Source organism: Salmo trutta, chromosome 6 (assembly GCF_901001165.1).
Source record: "Salmo trutta chromosome 6, fSalTru1.1, whole genome shotgun sequence".
In the NCBI taxonomy this organism is placed as follows: domain Eukaryota; kingdom Metazoa; phylum Chordata; class Actinopteri; order Salmoniformes; family Salmonidae; genus Salmo; species Salmo trutta.
In genome coordinates, this window is record NC_042962.1 from 51,932,221 (window position 1) to 51,952,976 (window position 20,756).

At 36.3% G+C, this 20,756-nt stretch overlaps 1 protein-coding gene across 1 annotated transcript in view; it reads left to right on the plus strand.

Moving 5' to 3' along the window:
- Positions 1-16,144, plus strand: part of LOC115195153 (glutamate receptor ionotropic, NMDA 3B) — a gene marked incomplete at its 5' end in the record, with an annotated part of 33,527 nt that extends 17,383 nt beyond the window's left edge. The window contains 5 exons of the mRNA XM_029754955.1: positions 3,542-3,614; positions 6,355-6,519; positions 6,766-6,833; positions 13,581-13,822; positions 14,219-16,144. Of these exons, the coding sequence (XP_029610815.1) occupies positions 3,542-3,614; positions 6,355-6,519; positions 6,766-6,833; positions 13,581-13,822; positions 14,219-15,141 (1,471 nt within the window). The remainder of the gene's footprint in view (positions 1-3,541; positions 3,615-6,354; positions 6,520-6,765; positions 6,834-13,580; positions 13,823-14,218) is intronic.
- Positions 16,145-20,756: the final 4,612 nt, after the last annotated feature.

Genomic DNA, 20,756 nt, shown 5'->3' on the forward strand with positions numbered 1-20,756 from the left:
TGTCTGCATCATTTCCAATCCCCCATATATTTTTTGGGTAAATATTTATATCTATATACATACACATATGCATACATATACACATATATACATACACATACCTATATAGACATACATACTTTTTTAAAGAATATACCTATATTATTATTCCCCGCAAACCCTACCACCGATCCCCCAATTGGAGTAAACTAATAAACACTTCGGCTTTCACCTTCAATTTATTCATATTATACACATTTTACAGACACAGTCTATTTTACAATAGTTCTTTTTTGTTTGTTTTTAGTTCTTCCTCTATTTCTGATGTCCACCCAGTTTGATTTCTATTTGTAACTGTGCTATTTCACAAAGGTTCTGAACCTATATACATTTTACAGACCCCGTATGTTTTACATTGGTTATCTTGTTATTAGTCTCACCCTTCAGTTCCATTCAACCCCTCCCATCTATCTCTCAACACCATCCATTTTGGATTTCTATTTGCCATATATTTTTAAACTGTGCCGTGATGCTTCACAAAACAATTGAACCTTTCTATTCTCATAGCTTCTACAGATTGTAAATGAAAAATAAACATTTTTGCTAAAATAATTATTATATTATTGATTGATTGACTATGGCTTTTCAAATCACCCAGTATTGCTATCTGCAGCGTTAGTTCTAGGCAAATGTTTCAATTCTTCAGCCATTCCTGGACCTGTGACCAAAAACGAGCTACATATGGACAATACCAAAATCAATTATCTAATGACTCTGCCTCCGCACAGCGGAATTTAACCACAATATTTGTTGTATTATTTGTTCTGTCTTTTCAGGTGGATTAAACTGAAATTGCAACCAACTTTCTAAGGCTTGTTTAAAAAATAAAGATATTGTGGAGATTATTTCCTTTTCAAACAACCAAAATTGGGCAGGTGTAATCTGAATAAAGGGAAAAAGGCCCTTCTTGAACATAGGATGAGACATTCGTACCAATTTACTAGAAAACCAGTTTGGATTGAAGTATAACTTTGGTATGACTGATGCCTTTAGTGAGAGGTCTAATGCTTTAATATTTAATCATTTCTGCCCTCCGAGTTCATATTCGTTATATAAATAGGCCCTTTTCATTTTATCTGGCTTGCCGTTCCAAATAAAATTGAATATTTTTTGTTCATATAATTTAAAAAGCAGGTCACTAGGTGTAGGCAAAACCATAAACAAATAGGTAAACTGTGATATGACTAAAGAGTTAATCAGGGTGATTTTTCCACAAATAGACAGGTATTTTCCTTTCCATGGTAGCAAGATCTTATCTATTTTTGCTAACTTTCTATAAAAATGTATTGGAGTGAGATCATTTCTTTATTTTGGGATTTGTATACTGAGTATGTCCACATCTCCGTCAGACCATTTAATTGTAAACACACGGTAATGTAAAATGTGAATTTTTTTGTGATCCAATACGTAATATAGTACACTTATCATAATTTGGTTTTAATCCAGAGAGGATAGCAAAAGTATCTATATCCTCTATGAGGCCGTGGAGAGAGTCTAATTGTGGTTTTAAAAGAAAACATGAATCATCAGCGTACAATGACACCTTCGTTTTTAAGCCACGGATTTGTAATCCCTTAATATAATTGTTTGATCTAATCTTAACAGCTAACATTTCGATGGCAATAATAAATAAATATACCGATAGTTGACAACCTTGTTTTACTCCTCTAGATAGTTTAAAACTTTCTGAGATGTAGCCATTCTTTACTATTTTACACCTAGGGTTACTATACATAACTTTAACCCATTTTATAAGAGATTCCCCAAAATTGAAATATTCTAGGCATTTATATATAAACTCCAGTCGTACTTTATCAAAAGCCTTTTCAAAATCAGCTATGAAAACCAGGCCTGGTGTCCCCGATATTTCATAGTATTCTATTGTTTCCAGTACTTGTCTTATATTATCTCCAATGTATCCGCCATGCAAAAAACCTGTCTGATTAGGATGAATAATACTGACAATACTTTTTTAATTCTATGCGCCAAGCATTTTGATAGGATTTTTGCATCACAACAGTGAAGTGTAAGAGGGCTCCAATTTTTTAAATGGACTGGATCTTTATATATACCACTTGGGTCCTGTTTCAGTAATAATGATATCAGACCTTCTTGTTGCGTGTCTGATAATCTACCATTTATGTAGGAGTGGTTAAAACATGCTAATAATGGTCTTCTGAGTATATCAAAAAAAGCTTTGTATACTTCCACTGGTATGCCATCCAGCCCTGGAGTTTTCCCAGCCTTAAAGGCTTTAATTGCATCAAGAAGTTCCTCCTCTGTAATTTGGCCTTCACATGAGTCTTTCTGTACAGATGTTCATTTGACATTATTATTAGGGGGAAAATCCATACAATTAGTTTCAGCTAGTGGAGATGGAGGAGACTGAAACGAAAACATATTCTTAAAGTACTTTACTTCCTTTTTCAAAATATCATTCGGTGAATCATGCGTGACTCCATCATTTGTAACAAGTTTTAATACAATTATTTTGGTAGCATTTCTATATTGAAGATTGAAAAAGAATTTGGTGCATTTTTCCCCATATTCCATCCAGTTTGCGTTATTTTTTATAATATATTACACTGGATCTTTCTTGAATAAGTTCCTCCATTTCTTTTTGTTTTTCCTCTAACTTATTCTGTGCCTCTATGGTACAGTTTTTATTGCTGTCTGTACTGTTAGTCCTTCAATTTCCTTTGTTAATATGGACTCTTAGTCTAAATTGCTTTTGTTTTATAGATGAGCACTGAATTGCATGGCCTCTAAAGGCACATTTAAAAGTGTCCCATACAATAAGGGGATCTGCTATGTTGTGTCTGAAAAAGTCAGTTAAACATTCTTCTGTCCTAGTTCTAAACAATGTATCATCTAGTAGGCTTTGATTAAATTTCCAATATCCTCGCCCACTGGGAATTCTGTAAGAGTAATATATATGCCAATTAGGTGTTGATCCGACCGCATTCTGCCCCCTATCAACACTTTTTTAACTTTTGGTGCCAGAGAGAATGGCATAAGAAAGTAGTCAAGACGACTAGCTTGATTAATCCTCCGCCATGTATATCTCACTAGGTCAGGGTATTTAAGTCTCCATATATCCACTAATTCCAATATATCCATGACATTCATGATTTCCTTAAGTGCCTAAGGGTGATAGTTTGTAGTGTGATTTCCTTTCCGGTCCATGGAGGTATTTAAGACCGTATTAAAATCTCCCACCATAATAATAGAGTCTAGTGTTGCTTGTAGAGTTGATCAATTCTTATATATATTTTCAAAGAAGCTTGGATCGTCATTATTCGGACCGTATAGGTTAATAAGCCATATCTGTTTATTGTCCAATAACATATTTAAAATAATCCATCTACCTTGATGATCTGTTTGGACAATTTTCACATTTGGATCAAAATGACTGTTAATTAAAACCATCACCCCTTTTGAATTTCTTTGCCCATGGGAGAAATAACACCAGCACTAGTATTAACATGACGTGTTGTTCCAGGTACATGGACATATTACATGAGAAATGGTACAAGGTGGTGCCATGTGGGAAGCGAGTATTCACTAACACTGAGGTGAGTGTGTTTGTGTGTGTGTGTGTGTGTGTGTGTGTGTGTGTGTGTGTGTGTGTGTGTGTGTGTGTGTGTGTGTGTGTGTGTGTGTGTGTGTGTGTGTGTGTGTGTGTGTGTGTGTGTGTGTGTGTGTGTGTGTGTGTTTAAGGTCATAGTCGACAGAAACCACAACAACCAAACTCTTTTTATATTCTGTGGTGTCTGTGTTTGTCTGACCTCTGTCTGACCTCTAACTGCCAGACAGACTCCTCATAGATTTAGCTGACAAAATGGTACTCCTTCTTCACAATCACAAACACACACCTGCTTCCCCCATAGTGTTGGTATACAGCCAGCCCAGCCAGCATACTAGTCCCGTATCTCAGCCTCCCGCTGGGACAGAGACAAACAGGACTCGCTTCCAGGCACATATATATACACACACACACACACACACACACACACACACACACACACACACACACACACACACACACACACACACACACACACACACACACACACACACACACACACACACACTCTCCTATCTACAGACCTGATATATAGCTGCTGGCAAAGACTCTTTTACCTTCACTCCCCCTTCTAGTCCTTGGCATATGAGATAAAATCTGCAGTGTGTGTGTGTGTGTGTGTGTGTGTGTGTGTGTGTGTGTGTGTGTGTGATGGTGTTTACTACTACAGCCTCTCCCCAGAGAGAGGAAGGCTTAGGGCCATGAGAAACTCTCTGTATCAGAGGGATGATTTTCTTCATAAATATTCAGAAGTTAGAATACATAGAGCAGACTTGAGGTAGTTCTACAGAATAACAACATGAGGCAGGACAGAAGTCAACGATCCAAGGTGTACCTCTGGGTCACATGGGGTGGCTCACATCACCTTGTCGTTCCAGGTGCTTCTGGAGGAATTAGACGGAGAAACGATGGCAGTGTTTTGCCTGATAAGTGTACTTGTAGTTTCCCATAGAGGCTGTGCGTGCGTGCGGCATGCATGAATGAGTGTATGTGTGGGTGTATGTGTGCTATTCGTTCTGGTCAGACGACTTGTGTCCCTGTAGATCATGGGGATGGAGATGGTTATTATGGGATGGCAGAGAGAGAAGGACATGGCCCTGTTTGAATACTTCCTACCTTCCTTAAAGGGGCAATCTGCAGTTGAAACTAAAACGAAGTGCCCTCCCCTGTTTCAGTAAAAAGCTGAGGGACGGGGCTGGAGAAATCGAACCACTCTCAAATTCATAGACAGCGCTATAGATGCTAGGACTGACCATCCATGATATCTACATTTTTGAGGTTATATAGTGTTTGTTTACATTTACTATGTTTACAAACATCGGAGTAAAACAAGCTAGTATTTTACAGCCAGCAGCATACCACCCTACAGCGTATCACCTTACAGCATACCACCCAGCATCTCACTGCTGGCTGGCTTCTGAAGCTAACCAGGGTTGGTTCCTGGATGGGAGACCAGATGTTGCTGGAAGTTGTGTTGGACGACCAGTAGAAGGCACTCTTTCCTCTGGTCTACAAAAATATCTCAATGCCCCAGGGCAGTGATTGGGGACACTGCCCTGTGTAGGGTGCTGTCTTTCGGAAGGGACGTTAAACGGGTGTCCTGACTCTCTGTGGTCACTAAAGATCCCGTGGCACTTATCATAAGAGTAGGGGTGGTAACCCCGGTGTCCTGGCTAAATTCCTAATCAGGCCCTAATACCATCATGGCCACCTAATCATCCCCAGCTTACAATTGGCTCATTCATCCTCTGTAACTATTCCCCAGGTTGTTGCTGTAAATGAGAATATGTTCTCAGTCAATTTACCTGGTAAAATAAGGGTTAAATAAATAGTGTTTTGATGGGGTACGACAGTTGAACTAAGCTCATGAGGCATTGGGGGTGCAATCAATAGATACATATCATTCATTTATGTCCAAAATGTATGTAGCAACTGCAGATTGCCCCTTTAAGGTCATCACTTGAAACTCGAGCAACTGACCGGAGTTTCACTGAGCCAGTGTTGTGATGATGTCAGGTGACGGAGAAAGTGGAACTATTGGTTCACTCTGCCATCCAGTGGCCACTGTTGGAACCACAGTCAACCTCATACCTTACGGCAAAATGGGGACTGTGAAGAGACACATAGACCATTTAATGCATTTTGTATTGTATTTTGCATTTTATTATGTATATGATTCATGGTTGGGTTACGACTGTTATATGTGGTTGTCTCGCTTGGCTTTCTTAAGATGAATGCACGAGCTGTGGGTTTCTCTGGATGGGAGCGTCTGCTGAATGGATAAATTGTCATGTAAATGTAGTGCAATGTCTGTATATTTATGTATAATATGTATTTTATTTGTCAGCAGCAGCTAACTACGGAACCTAATAATAAATACTCTCTTCCCTCTCTCTCCCTTTCTCTAACCCTCTCTTGCGCAATATATCTCCCTCTTTCTCTCTCTCTCTCACTCTCCCTCTCTCTTCCTTTCTCTAACCCTCTCTTGCGCAATATATCTCTCTCTCCCTCTTTCTCTCTCTCTCTCACTCCCTCTCTCTCCCTTTCTCTAACCCTCTCTTGCTCAATATATCTCTCTCTCCCTCTTTCTCTCTCTCTCGCACTCTCCCTCTCTCTCCCTCTCTTTAACCCTCTCTTGCGCTATATATCTCTCTCTCCCTCTCTCTCTCTCTCTCTCGTTCTCTCACTCTCCCTCTCTCTCCCTCTTTCTGACTCTCTCTATCTCCCAGAATTTATCGATGGGGATAGATCATTTCTCAGGCCTGTTTGTGATGTTGTGTGTGGGGGTTGTTGGAGCCATCTTTACCTTGGCAGCTGAACACACCTTCTATCACCTAGCCCTGCCCCGGCTACGACGGTCACACACACTCACCTACTGGTTGCATACCAGCCAGGTATGTACGTACACACACATACACACACACACACACACACTCAAGAACTAGATCTATAGCAAGCCACCAAGCTGTTATATTATCTAAGATAATTAGAATTTCACACTTTTAAAAAGTTCTTATCAAGTTGATCTTACCACTGTGATCTTAACAAGGTGATCGTACCACTGTGATCTTAACATGGTGATGTGATCTTTATTGAGTGAATGTTTTCTCATCTGTGTTGTATCATCTATCTGTTAACAGAAGATCCATCGAGCCCTGAACACCCCTTACGAGGACGTAGGGAAAGAGTTGATTGGCCTGGACCACAAGTAGAGAAACACTGATCAATACTATCTATATTAGAGTATAGGTTATCAATACTGTCTATATTAGAGTATAGGTTATAAATACTGTCTATGTTAGAGTATAGGTTATCAATACTGTCTATATTATAGTATAGGTTATCAATACTGTCTATATTATAGTATAGGTTATCAATACTGTCCACATTAGAGTATAGGTTATCAATACGGTCTATATCACAGTATAGGCTATCAATACTATCTATATTGCTGTATAGGTTCTCAATACTATCTATACTACAGTATAGGTTATCAATAATATCTATTTTGCAGCATAGGGTATCAAAACTATCTATACTACAGTATAGGTAATCAATAATATCTAAATTACACTATAGGTTATCAATAATGTCTATATTACAGTATAGGTTATTAATACTGTCTATATTACATTATAGGTTATCCATACTATCTATATTACATTATAGGTTATCAATACTATCTATATTACAGTATAAGTCATCAATAGTACAGTATATGTTATCAATACTATCTATTCTACAGTATAGGTAATCAATCATTTATAAATTACACTATAGGTTATCAACACTTCATATTAAATTATAGGCTATCATTACTCTATATTACATTATAGGTTATCAACACTGTCTATATTACAGTGTAGGTTATAACTACTATCTATTTTACAGTGTAGATTATCAATACTGTCTATATTAAAGTATAGGTTATCAATACCATCTATATTACAGTGTAGGTTATAACTACTATCTATTTTACAGTATAGGTTATCAATACTGTCTATATTAGTGTATAGGTTATCAATACTATCTACATTCGAGTATAGGTTATCAATACTATCTACATTAGAGTATAGGTTATCAATACTGTCTATATTATTGAATAGGTTATCAATACTGGCAATATTACATTATAGGTTATCAATACTATCTATATTACAGTATAGGTTATCGATACTGTCTACATTAGAGTATAGGTTATCAATACTATCTATTACAGTATAGGTTATCAATACTATCTATACTACATTATAGGTTATCAATACTGTCTATACTACAGTATAGGTTATCAATGCTATCTATACTACATTATAGGTTATCAATACTGTCTATACTACAGTATAGGTTATCAAAACTATCTATATTACAGTACAGGTAATCAATAATATCTAAATTACACTATAGGTTATCAATACTGTCTATATTACAGTATAGTTTATCAATACTGTCTATATTACAGTATAGTTTATCAATACTCTCTATATTACAGTGTAGGTTATTGGAAATATTTATAGGTTATCAATAATATATATATTACAGTGTAGGTTATCAATACTGTCTATATTACAGTATAGGTTATCAATACTGTCTATATTACAGTATAGGTTATCAATACTATCTATATTACAGTATAGGTTATCAATAATATCTATATTACAGTATAGGTTATCAATACTATCTATATTACAGTATAAGTCATCAATACTGTCAATAGTACAGTATATGTTATCAATACTACCTATTCTACAGTATAGGTAATCAATAATTTATAAATTACACTATAGGTTATCAACACTTCATATTAAATTATAGGTTATCAACACTGTCTATATTACAGTGTAGGTTATAACTACTATCTATTTTACAGTATAGGTTATCAATACTGTCTATATTAATGTATAGGTTATCAATACCCTCTATATTACAGTGTAGGTTATAACTACTATCTATTTTTCAGTATAGGTTATCAGTACTGTCTATATTAGTGTATAGGTTATCAATACTATCTACATTAGAGTATAGGTTATCAATACTATCTACATTAGAGTATAGGTTATCAATACTGTCTATATTATAGTATAGGTTATCAATACTGGCAATATTACATTATAGGTTATCAATGCTATCTATATTACAGTATAGGTTATCGATACTGTCTACATTAGAGTATAGGTTATCAATACTATCTACATTAGAGTATAGGTTATCAATACTGTCTATATTATAGTATAGGTTATCAATACTGGCAATATTACATTATAGGTTATCAATACTATCTATATTACAGTATAGGTTATCGATACGGTCTACATTAGAGTATAGGTTATCAATACTATCTATTACAGTATAGGTTATCAATACTATCTATACTACATTATAGGTTATCAATACTGTCTATACTACAGTATAGGTTATCAATGCTATCTATTTTGCAGCATAGGTTATCAAAACTATCTATATTACAGTACAGGTAATCAATAATATCTACATTACACTATAGGTTGTCAATACTGTCTATATTACAGTATAGGTTATCAATACTGTCTATATTACAGTATAGTTTATCAATACTCTCTATATTACAGTGTAGGTTATTGGAAATATTTATAGGTTATCAATAATATATATATTACAGTGTAGATTATCAATACTCTCTATATTACAGTGTAGGTTATTGGAAATATTTATAGGTTATCAATAATATATATATTACAGTGTAGGTTATCAATACTGTCTATATTACAGTATAGGTGATCAATACTGTCTATATTACAGTATAGGTTATCAATACTATCTATATTACAGTATAGGTTATCAATAATATCTATATTACAGTATAGGTTATCAATACTATCTATATTACAGTATAAGTCATCAATACTGTCAATAGTACAGTATATGTTATCAATACTATCTATTCTACAGTATAGGTAATCAATCATTTTTAAATTACACTATAGGTTATCAACACTTCATATTAAATTATAGGCTATCATTACTCTATATTACATTATAGGTTATCAACACTGTCTATATTACAGTGTAGGTTATAACTACTATCTATTTTACAGTGTAGATTATCAATACTGTCTATATTAAAGTATAGGTTATCAAAACTGTCTATATTACATAATAGGTTATCAATACTGTCTATATTACAGTATAGGTTATCAATACTGTCTATACTACATTATAGGTTATCAATACTGTCTATACTACAGTATAGGTTATCAATGCTATCTATTTTGCAGCATAGGTTATCACAACTATCTATATTACAGTACAGGTAATCAATAATATCTAAATTACACTATAGGTTATCAATACTGTCTATATTACAGTATAGTTTATCAATACTGTCTATATTACAGTATAGTTTATCAATACTCTCTATATTACAGTGTAGGTTATTGGAAATATTTATAGGTTATCAATAATATATATATTACAGTGTAGGTTATCAATACTGTCTATATTACAGTATAGGTTATCAATACTGTCTATATTACAGTATAGGTTATCAATACTATCTATATTACAGTATAGGTTATCAATAATATCTATATTACAGTATAGGTTATCAATACTATCTATATTACAGTATAAGTCATCAATACTGTCAATAGTACAGTATATGTTATCAATACTACCTATTCTACAGTATAGGTAATCAATAATTTATAAATTACACTATAGGTTATCAACACTTCATATTAAATTATAGGTTATCAACACTGTCTATATTACAGTGTAGGTTATAACTACTATCTATTTTACAGTATAGGTTATCAATACTGTCTATATTAATGTATAGGTTATCAATACCCTCTATATTACAGTGTAGGTTATAACTACTATCTATTTTTCAGTATAGGTTATCAGTACTGTCTATATTAGTGTATAGGTTATCAATACTATCTACATTAGAGTATAGGTTATCAATACTATCTACATTAGAGTATAGGTTATCAATACTGTCTATATTATAGTATAGGTTATCAATACTGGCAATATTACATTATAGGTTATCAATGCTATCTATATTACAGTATAGGTTATCGATACTGTCTACATTAGAGTATAGGTTATCAATACTATCTACATTAGAGTATAGGTTATCAATACTGTCTATATTATAGTATAGGTTATCAATACTGGCAATATTACATTATAGGTTATCAATACTATCTATATTACAGTATAGGTTATCGATACGGTCTACATTAGAGTATAGGTTATCAATACTATCTATTACAGTATAGGTTATCAATACTATCTATACTACATTATAGGTTATCAATACTGTCTATACTACAGTATAGGTTATCAATGCTATCTATTTTGCAGCATAGGTTATCAAAACTATCTATATTACAGTACAGGTAATCAATAATATCTACATTACACTATAGGTTGTCAATACTGTCTATATTACAGTATAGGTTATCAATACTGTCTATATTACAGTATAGTTTATCAATACTCTCTATATTACAGTGTAGGTTATTGGAAATATTTATAGGTTATCAATAATATATATATTACAGTGTAGATTATCAATACTCTCTATATTACAGTGTAGGTTATTGGAAATATTTATAGGTTATCAATAATATATATATTACAGTGTAGGTTATCAATACTGTCTATATTACAGTATAGGTGATCAATACTGTCTATATTACAGTATAGGTTATCAATACTATCTATATTACAGTATAGGTTATCAATAATATCTATATTACAGTATAGGTTATCAATACTATCTATATTACAGTATAAGTCATCAATACTGTCAATAGTACAGTATATGTTATCAATACTATCTATTCTACAGTATAGGTAATCAATCATTTTTAAATTACACTATAGGTTATCAACACTTCATATTAAATTATAGGCTATCATTACTCTATATTACATTATAGGTTATCAACACTGTCTATATTACAGTGTAGGTTATAACTACTATCTATTTTACAGTGTAGATTATCAATACTGTCTATATTAAAGTATAGGTTATCAAAACTGTCTATATTACATAATAGGTTATCAATACTGTCTATATTACAGTATAGGTTATCAATACTGTCTATACTACATTATAGGTTATCAATACTGTCTATACTACAGTATAGGTTATCAATGCTATCTATTTTGCAGCATAGGTTATCACAACTATCTATATTACAGTACAGGTAATCAATAATATCTAAATTACACTATAGGTTATCAATACTGTCTATATTACAGTAGTTTATCAATACTCTCTATATTACAGTGTAGGTTATCGGAAATATTTATAGGTTATCAATAATATATATATTACGTGTAGATTATCAATACTATCTATATTAAAGTATAGGTTATCAATACTGTCTATATTACAGAATAGGTTATCAATACTGTCTATATTACAGTATAGGTTATCAATACTGTCTATATTACAGTTTAGGTTATCAATACTATCTATTCTACAGTATAGGTAATCAATAATTTATAAATTACACTATAGGTTATCAATACTATCTATATTACAGTATAGGTTATCATTACTCTATATTACATTATAGGTTATCAACACTGTCTATATTACAGTGTAGGTTATAACTACTATCTATTTTACAGTGTAGATTATCAATACTGTCTATATTAAAGTATAGGTTATCAATACTGTCTATATTACAGAATAGGTTATCAATACTGTCTATATTACAGTATAGGTTATCAATACTGTCTATACTACATTATAGGTTATCAATACTGTCTATACTACAGTATAGGTTATCAATGCTATCTATTTTGCAGCATAGGTTATCACAACTATCTATATTACAGTACAGGTAATCAATAATATCTAAATTACACTATAGGTTATCAATACTGTCTATATTACAGTAGTTTATCAATACTCTCTATATTACAGTGTAGGTTATCAGAAATATTTATAGGTTATCAATAATATATATATTACAGTGTAGATTATCAATACTATCTATATTAAAGTATAGGTTATCAATACTGTCTATATTACAGAATAGGTTATCAATACTGTCTATATTACAGTATAGGTTATCAATACTGTCTATATTACAGTTTAGGTTATCAATACTATCTATTCTACAGTATAGGTAATCAATAATTTATAAATTACACTATAGGTTATCAATACTATCTATATTACAGTATAGGTTATCATTACTCTATATTACATTATAGGTTATCAACACTGTCTATATTACAGTGTAGGTTATAACTACTATCTATTTTACAGTGTAGATTATCAATACTGTCTATATTAAAGTATAGGTTATCAATACTGTCTATATTACAGTATAGGTTATCAATACTGTCTATACTACATTATAGGTTATCAATACTGTCTATACTACAGTATAGGTTATCAATGCTATCTATTTTGCAGCATAGGTTATCACAACTATCTATATTACAGTACAGGTAATCAATAATATCTAAATTACACTATAGGTTATCAATACTGTCTATATTACAGTATAGTTTATCAATACTCTCTATATTACAGTGTAGGTTATCGGAAATATTTATAGGTTATCAATAATTTATATATTATAGTGTAGATTATCAATACTATCTATATTAAAGTATAGGTTATCAATACTGTCTATATTACATAATAGGTTATCAATACTGTCTATATTACATAATAGGTTATCAATACTATCTATATTAAAGTATAGGTTATCAATACTGTCTATATTACATAATAGGTTATCAATACTGTCTATATTACATAATAGGTTATCAATACTGTCTATATTACAGTTTAGGTTATCAATACTATCTATATTACAGTATAGGTTATCAATAATATCTATATTAGAGTATAGTTTATCAATACTATTTATATTACAGTATAGGTTATCAATATTGTCAATATTACCTCTCTTTCTCTCTCTCTCACTCTCTCCCCCAGTCCCTCCCCTTGTGTCTCTGACAGCTGCAGCCTCCACAGACACCGGCAGCCTCGCCCTCCTCCTCCCCTGTCTTCCCCCCTGCCTGCCCCCCCTACTCCTCAGCCCTCCTCTCCTGCCCGGGACATCAAGGAGAACAAGAGGGTCCACTTTGATCTGGAGAGCCTACACAGCTACCGTCTACACACACACACTGCCTCGTTCTGGGGACGGCCTGGCATGGTGGGGCGACATGGCCTGGGAGGTACACACTTACTCTAACACACATATTTGTTTTACCGTCCTTGTGGGGACCAAAACATTTATTCCCATTCAAAATCCTATTTTCCCTAACCCCTAATCCTTAACCTAACCTTAACACCTAACCCTAAAACTAAACCTAACCCTATCTCTTAACCCTAGTTCTAAACCTAACCACTAAGCCTAAAATACAAATTTTCCCTGTGGGGATCTGAGAAATGTCCCCAAAATGTTCCTTGTTTTACTATCCTTTACTAGAACTTATGGGACCCACAAGGATAGTTAAACCAAACCACACACACACTTTACATGCTTTATTTGAATGCACAAATCACATTCCCTTCAATGAGATTCAGAGAAAAGGTCACACAAAATTTCCGTCTTCCCCTGTCTGTTCCAGGGTGTCTGGGTGGTTTAGCTCCTCCTCAGGTTAGCCTGCATGCTAACGGTGGCCCAGCATCAGCCCTGGCCTCCTCTGGTCTGGCCCTGCCTCCCCTGGGGAACCCAGGCAGCCAGGCCTTCCTGTGGGAGGGAGAGCTCCAGGAGGTCCAGGGGAGGATCGAGACGTTCACAGCCCAGCTGAGAGACGCCGTGGCCAGGAGGGCCGAGATACAGACCTGCCTGGAGAACCATAAAATGAACCAGAGCACAGCTACTGCTGTCAAACTGGAGAAAGACACGGTTGCCCAGTCACAAAGCCTGGAGAGAGCGAGAACCAACGCAGAGAAAGATAGAACCAAGGAAGAGAAAGAGGGGATCAACCAGGAGAAAGGGATGAGTGGCAGATCAAACCACTGTAGCAGCCTGGACAGAAACAGAGACCGAGACAGGACAAGCAGGGACAGTTCCACTGTGAGGCAAACAGCCAGACAGGACACAGACAGGGACAGACTGTTACACCAATCAGAAACTGAGAGAGACAGAGACGACCAATCAAAAAGCCTGGACGGAAATGGGAGCAGCCAATCACATGCCTCCAACATTCTGCAGACAGGGAGGAACAGCCAATCAGAAGCTCTGAACATCCTACAGAGGAGGAGAGAGATCCAATCAAAAACCTCTGCCAGCCTGGACAGAGGGACAACCAACCAATCAGGTGCTGTCAATACACTGCAGGGAGAAAGAACTGTCCAATCACGTAACTCCACCAGTCTGGAGAGAGGAAGAGCCAGGCAATCAGGTGCAGTGACAGACAAGGAAAGGGGGAGAACTGTCCAAACACGGACAGGGGCTAGTCTGGACAGATTGAGCGCTAGCCAATCCAGTGGGAATCTGGTTAGAGAACGTCCCGCCCCTGTGGACATCCAGAAGAGTTTGTGTTAGTCGTTTGATAGATTATTTATTAGAACACAAAAGACCAATCAGAAGGCTGGAAAAGAATCTAACAGGTCCAAATGATTTACAAGGCAGCGGATGAAGTAAAAATATCAGACCGTTTTAAAAAACAATGACAGAGACGTAGCCCTGGTCCATTTGCCTCTGATGTCAACGGCTGCTGTCTGTTAAAAAAAATGTCTGATCAGAACTTTACCCATCTACTGTTTGTCTCCACTAGGTGTGTTTCCTTTTTGTTTCTAACTACTAATACCTCTCTCTCTTCATCTCTTACCCCCGGGTTGTATTCACTAGGAACCAAACAGAAGCAAACAGAACGAAACGGGAAGGGACCTACCTGAATTTGCCCAATAGAATCTCTTGTTTTCGTTGCAGAAAGTTTTTTGTTTGGAGTGAACGGTTTCTGTTGCAATGGTTTGGGACTAATGTGACTAATGTATACACCCCAGGTCTGTAGTCAGTTCTGTGTGGGGCATTCAAGGTACACATGGGGCTCCTAAATGTTCAATCAAGTGCTATCTCTGCCCAACCGGGTAAGAATCGGCTATCCCAGAGGGCAAACTACACGTGTCCACTGTCATTGTCCTGACTGATCCTCTATAAGGACCTTGAGTTGGTTTGATACTATGCAGTTGAATTGAATTGACTTTCATGGAATTTGTATGTTGGATGTGATGGTGGTGTCAAATGTAACTATACAGTAACAATAGTCGAGCATGGAAGTGAATGAAAAAGGTGGACGTGGAAAGAGAAAAGGCGGTTGTATTTGAGCCTATAGCAGGTGTTCTACAAGAGATGCAGGTTGCTAGGTTACCTGTCGAGGACTGAGGAGGGTTGTAGATATGTTGTTCTGGTGTTGATGGGTCGTGTTCGGTGTCCCATAATGCTGCCTATAACAACAGCTATACGTCTCATTCTCACACACAACAGAATTGTATCAGCATATTATTGGGACTCGTATCATGTTGTTGTATATCATTTCCATATTTTGAAATTAAACATTTATATACTGGTTTTAATGGAACGAATTACCACAGGCTGTAATGACAGTCTATACCACAAGGTGGTGCCTGGATCTCTCACTCGCACACACACACACACACACACACACACACACACACACACACACACACACACACACACACACACACACACACACACACACACACACACACACACACACACACACACACACACAACCTATTCAACTAAGCAACTGAAACATTATTTGATGGATGAGAAGGAATAGATTATTTCACCATCATAGTAGTACAAATTTTCATTCCATGCCTTTGCCACAATTCTGTGATATTTAGCAACACAGAGACCCCCCCCCCCAACACATACTCACACATAAAGGCGTGCACACACACAGACACAATCACCCAGTTATAGTAATTCGCTGTGAAATTAAAAGAGAAACCTCTCATCGTTAATCCACCCAAAATCACACGCTCTGATTACATCATCCTAACGAGCAATTAGAACACTGCTGCGCCTCACTCGTATGAATCAAAGCTCAGATGTATCTAATCTGTACAAGTGTGTGTGTGTGAGTGTGCACGTGTGTGTGTGTCACAGTGAACAAAATGAGGTCAGACAACAGTTGTATCTAAATGTATGGATGTTATACATCTGACATATTGACATATTTACTCAGGCATACGGAGCAGAGGTAGGGGAATATACACACACACACACACACACACACGTAGACACCCACATACACACACACAAACACACACACGGTCCCCATTCCCAGTGACCCTGGTCTGTGTGGTGAAGCCTGCAGGATATTTTAGTCTTAGTCACTCATGTTAGAACACACATATTAACCCACACATCCTCAAATATATATTTCTGCATCACTCTGTTGTTCTCTCCATCTCCGTCTCTTCATATCTCTGTGAGAAGTGAGACAGTAAGAGATATGGACAGACGTAGAGAGAGAAAGATATGGACAGACAATAGAGAAGGTAAGAGATATGGACAGACAGTAGAGACAGTAAGAGATATGGACAGACAGTAGAGAGAGGTATGGACAGACAGTAGAGAGAGAAAGAAATTAAGACAGACAGTAGAGAGAGAAAGATATGGACAGACAGTAGAGAGAGAGAGATATGGACAGACAGTAGAGAGAGAAAGATATGGACAGACAGTAGAGAGATATGGACAGACAGTAGAGAGAAAGATATGGACAGACAGTAGAGAGAGAGAGAGATATGGACAGACAGTAGAGAGAGATAGTAGAGAGAGAAAGAAATTAGGACAGACAGTAGAGAGAGAAAAATATGGACAGACAGTAGAGACAGTATGATATATGGACAGACAGTAGAGAGAGAAAGATATGGACAGACAGTAGAGAGAGAAAGATATTGGCAGAGTAGAGAAGGTAAGAGATATGGACAGACAGTAGAGAGAAAGATATGGACAGACAGTAGAGACAGTAAGAGATATGGACAGACAGTAGAGAGAGATATGGACAGACAGTAAAGAGAGAGTAGAGAAGGTAAGAGATATGGACAGACAGTAGAGAGAAAGATATGGACAGACAGTAGAGAAGGTAAGAGATGGACAGACAGTAGAGAGAAAGATATGGACAGACAGTAGAGACAGTAAGAGATATGGACAGACAGTAAAGAGAGATATGGACAGACAGTAGAGAGAAAGATATGGACAGACAGTAGAGACAGTAAGAGATATGGACAGACAGTAGAGAGAGATATGGACAGACAGTAGAGAGATATGGACAGACAGTAGAGAGAGAAAGATATGGACAGACAGTAGAGACAGTAAGAGATATGGACAGACAATAAAGAAAGATATGGACAGACAGTAGAGAAGGTAAGAGATATGGACAGACAGTAAAGAGAGATATGGACAGACAGTAGAGAGAAAGATATGGACAGACAGTAGAGACAGTAAGAGATATGGACAGACAATAAAGAAAGATATGGACAGACAGTAGAGACAGTAAGAGATATGGACAGACAGTAGAGAGAAAAAGAAATTAGGACAGACAGTAGAGAAAGATATGGACAGACAGTAGAGACAGTAAGAGATATGGACAGACAGTAGAGAGAAAAAGAAATTAGGACAGACAGTAGAGAAAGATATGGACAGACAATAGAGACAGTAAGAGATATGGACAGACAGAGAGAGAAAGATATGGACAGACAGTAGAGACAGTAAAAGATATGGACAGACAATAGAGAAAGATATGGACAGACAGTAGAGAGAGAAATATATGGACAGACAGTAGAGAGAGAAAGGTATAGACAGACAGTAGAGAAAGATATGGACAGACAGTAGAGAGAGAAATATATGGACAGACAGTAGAGAGAGAAAGGTATAGACAGACAGTAGAGAGAGAAAGGTATAGACAGACAGTAGAGAAAGATATGGACAGACAGTAGAGAGAGAAAGATATGGACAGACAGTAGAGAGAGAAAGATATGGACAGACAGTAGAGACAGTATGATATATGGACAGACAGTAGAGAGAGAAAGATATGGACAGACAGTAGAGAGAGAAAGATATTGGCAGAGTAGAGAAGGTAAGAGATATGGACAGACAGTAGAGAGAAAGATATGGACAGACAGTAGAGACAGTAAGAGATATGGACAGACAGTAGAGAGAGATATGGACAGACAGTAAAGAGAGAGTAGAGAAGGTAAGAGATATGGACAGACAGTAGAGAGAAAGATATGGACAGACAGTAGAGAAGGTAAGAGATGGACAGACAGTAGAGAGAAAGATATGGACAGACAGTAGAGACAGTAAGAGATATGGACAGACAGTAAAGAGAGATATGGACAGACAGTAGAGAGAAAGATATGGACAGACAGTAGAGACAGTAAGAGATATGGACAGACAGTAGAGAGAGATATGGACAGACAGTAGAGAGATATGGACAGACAGTAGAGAGAGAAAGATATGGACAGACAGTAGAGACAGTAAGAGATATGGACAGACAATAAAGAAAGATATGGACAGACAGTAGAGAAGGTAAGAGATATGGACAGACAGTAAAGAGAGATATGGACAGACAGTAGAGAGAAAGATATGGACAGACAGTAGAGACAGTAAGAGATATGGACAGACAATAAAGAAAGATATGGACAGACAGTAGAGACAGTAAGAGATATGGACAGACAGTAGAGAGAAAAAGAAATTAGGACAGACAGTAGAGAAAGATATGGACAGACAGTAGAGACAGTAAGAGATATGGACAGACAGTAGAGAGAAAAAGAAATTAGGACAGACAGTAGAGAAAGATATGGACAGACAATAGAGACAGTAAGAGATATGGACAGACAGAGAGAGAAAGATATGGACAGACAGTAGAGACAGTAAAAGATATGGACAGACAATAGAGAAAGATATGGACAGACAGTAGAGAGAGAAATATATGGACAGACAGTAGAGAGAGAAAGGTATAGACAGACAGTAGAGAAAGATATGGACAGACAGTAGAGAGAGAAATATATGGACAGACAGTAGAGAGAGAAAGGTATAGACAGACAGTAGAGAGAGAAAGGTATAGACAGACAGTAGAGAAAGATATGGACAGACAGTAGAGAGAGAAAGATATGGACAGACAGTAGAGAGAGAAAGATATGGACAGACAGTAGAGAGAGAAAGATATGGACAGACAGTAAAGAGAGAAAGATATAGACAGACAGTAGAGAGAGAAAGATATAGACAGACAGTAGAGAGAGAAAGATATGGACAGACAGAGAGAAGGGTTTGAGACAGACAGAGCGGAGGCCTTTGTGTTGTTCTGTTGAATCACTCCTCAAATGAAGGCCACTTCAGACCTCCGGACAGCTCTACACACACACACACACACACACACACACACACACACACACACACACACACACACACACACACTGCTGCAGAGCGTTGAGACGTCTGTGATGGAGTGTGTGTGTGTGTAGAGGCCAGATGGTGAGGGCCCTAGGGATAGTCAACCAGGACTGACTCAGCCCTCAGTGGGAGGGGGGGGGCTAACTCTCTCTCCTCCTTCCCTCTATCTCCTCCTTCCCTCTATCTCCTCTCCCTCTACACTTCTCTCTTTACCCCGTCCTTTTCTTTCTCTCTCGTCTCTCTCTCTCTCAGGAGTATAGATTTTATAAAGGGGTTTGCAGGGACTAACCAATAGTAGAATTCATTAAAGATATCTTATAACAACCCACATCCTTGTGTGTGTGTGTGTGTGTGTGTGTGTGTGTGTGTGTGTGTGTGTGTGTGTGTGTGTGTGTGTGTGTGTGTGTGTGTATCAATAGAGGATCCTTTTCACTACTGCAGGGATAACAGCGGTATTCTTGACAACTAAGACTCCTCTAACCTAATGTCTATGCTTCAGCTCAGTGGGCTAACACGGTCTTGAGATACATAAACCACCAATGCGGGTCAGTCACACAAACTTCAATGAATTTACAAATAGATGTTTTCTTAGTCAAGGAGTTTATAACCATTACCTGGAAACACAAGTTTAAAAAAACAGTAGCCCATGAAAAAGGACTGTAATATAATATTAGTATTTACATTGGTAATAAAAACAAAAAGGTAAATAAAGGACATCTCTGGAAAATGCA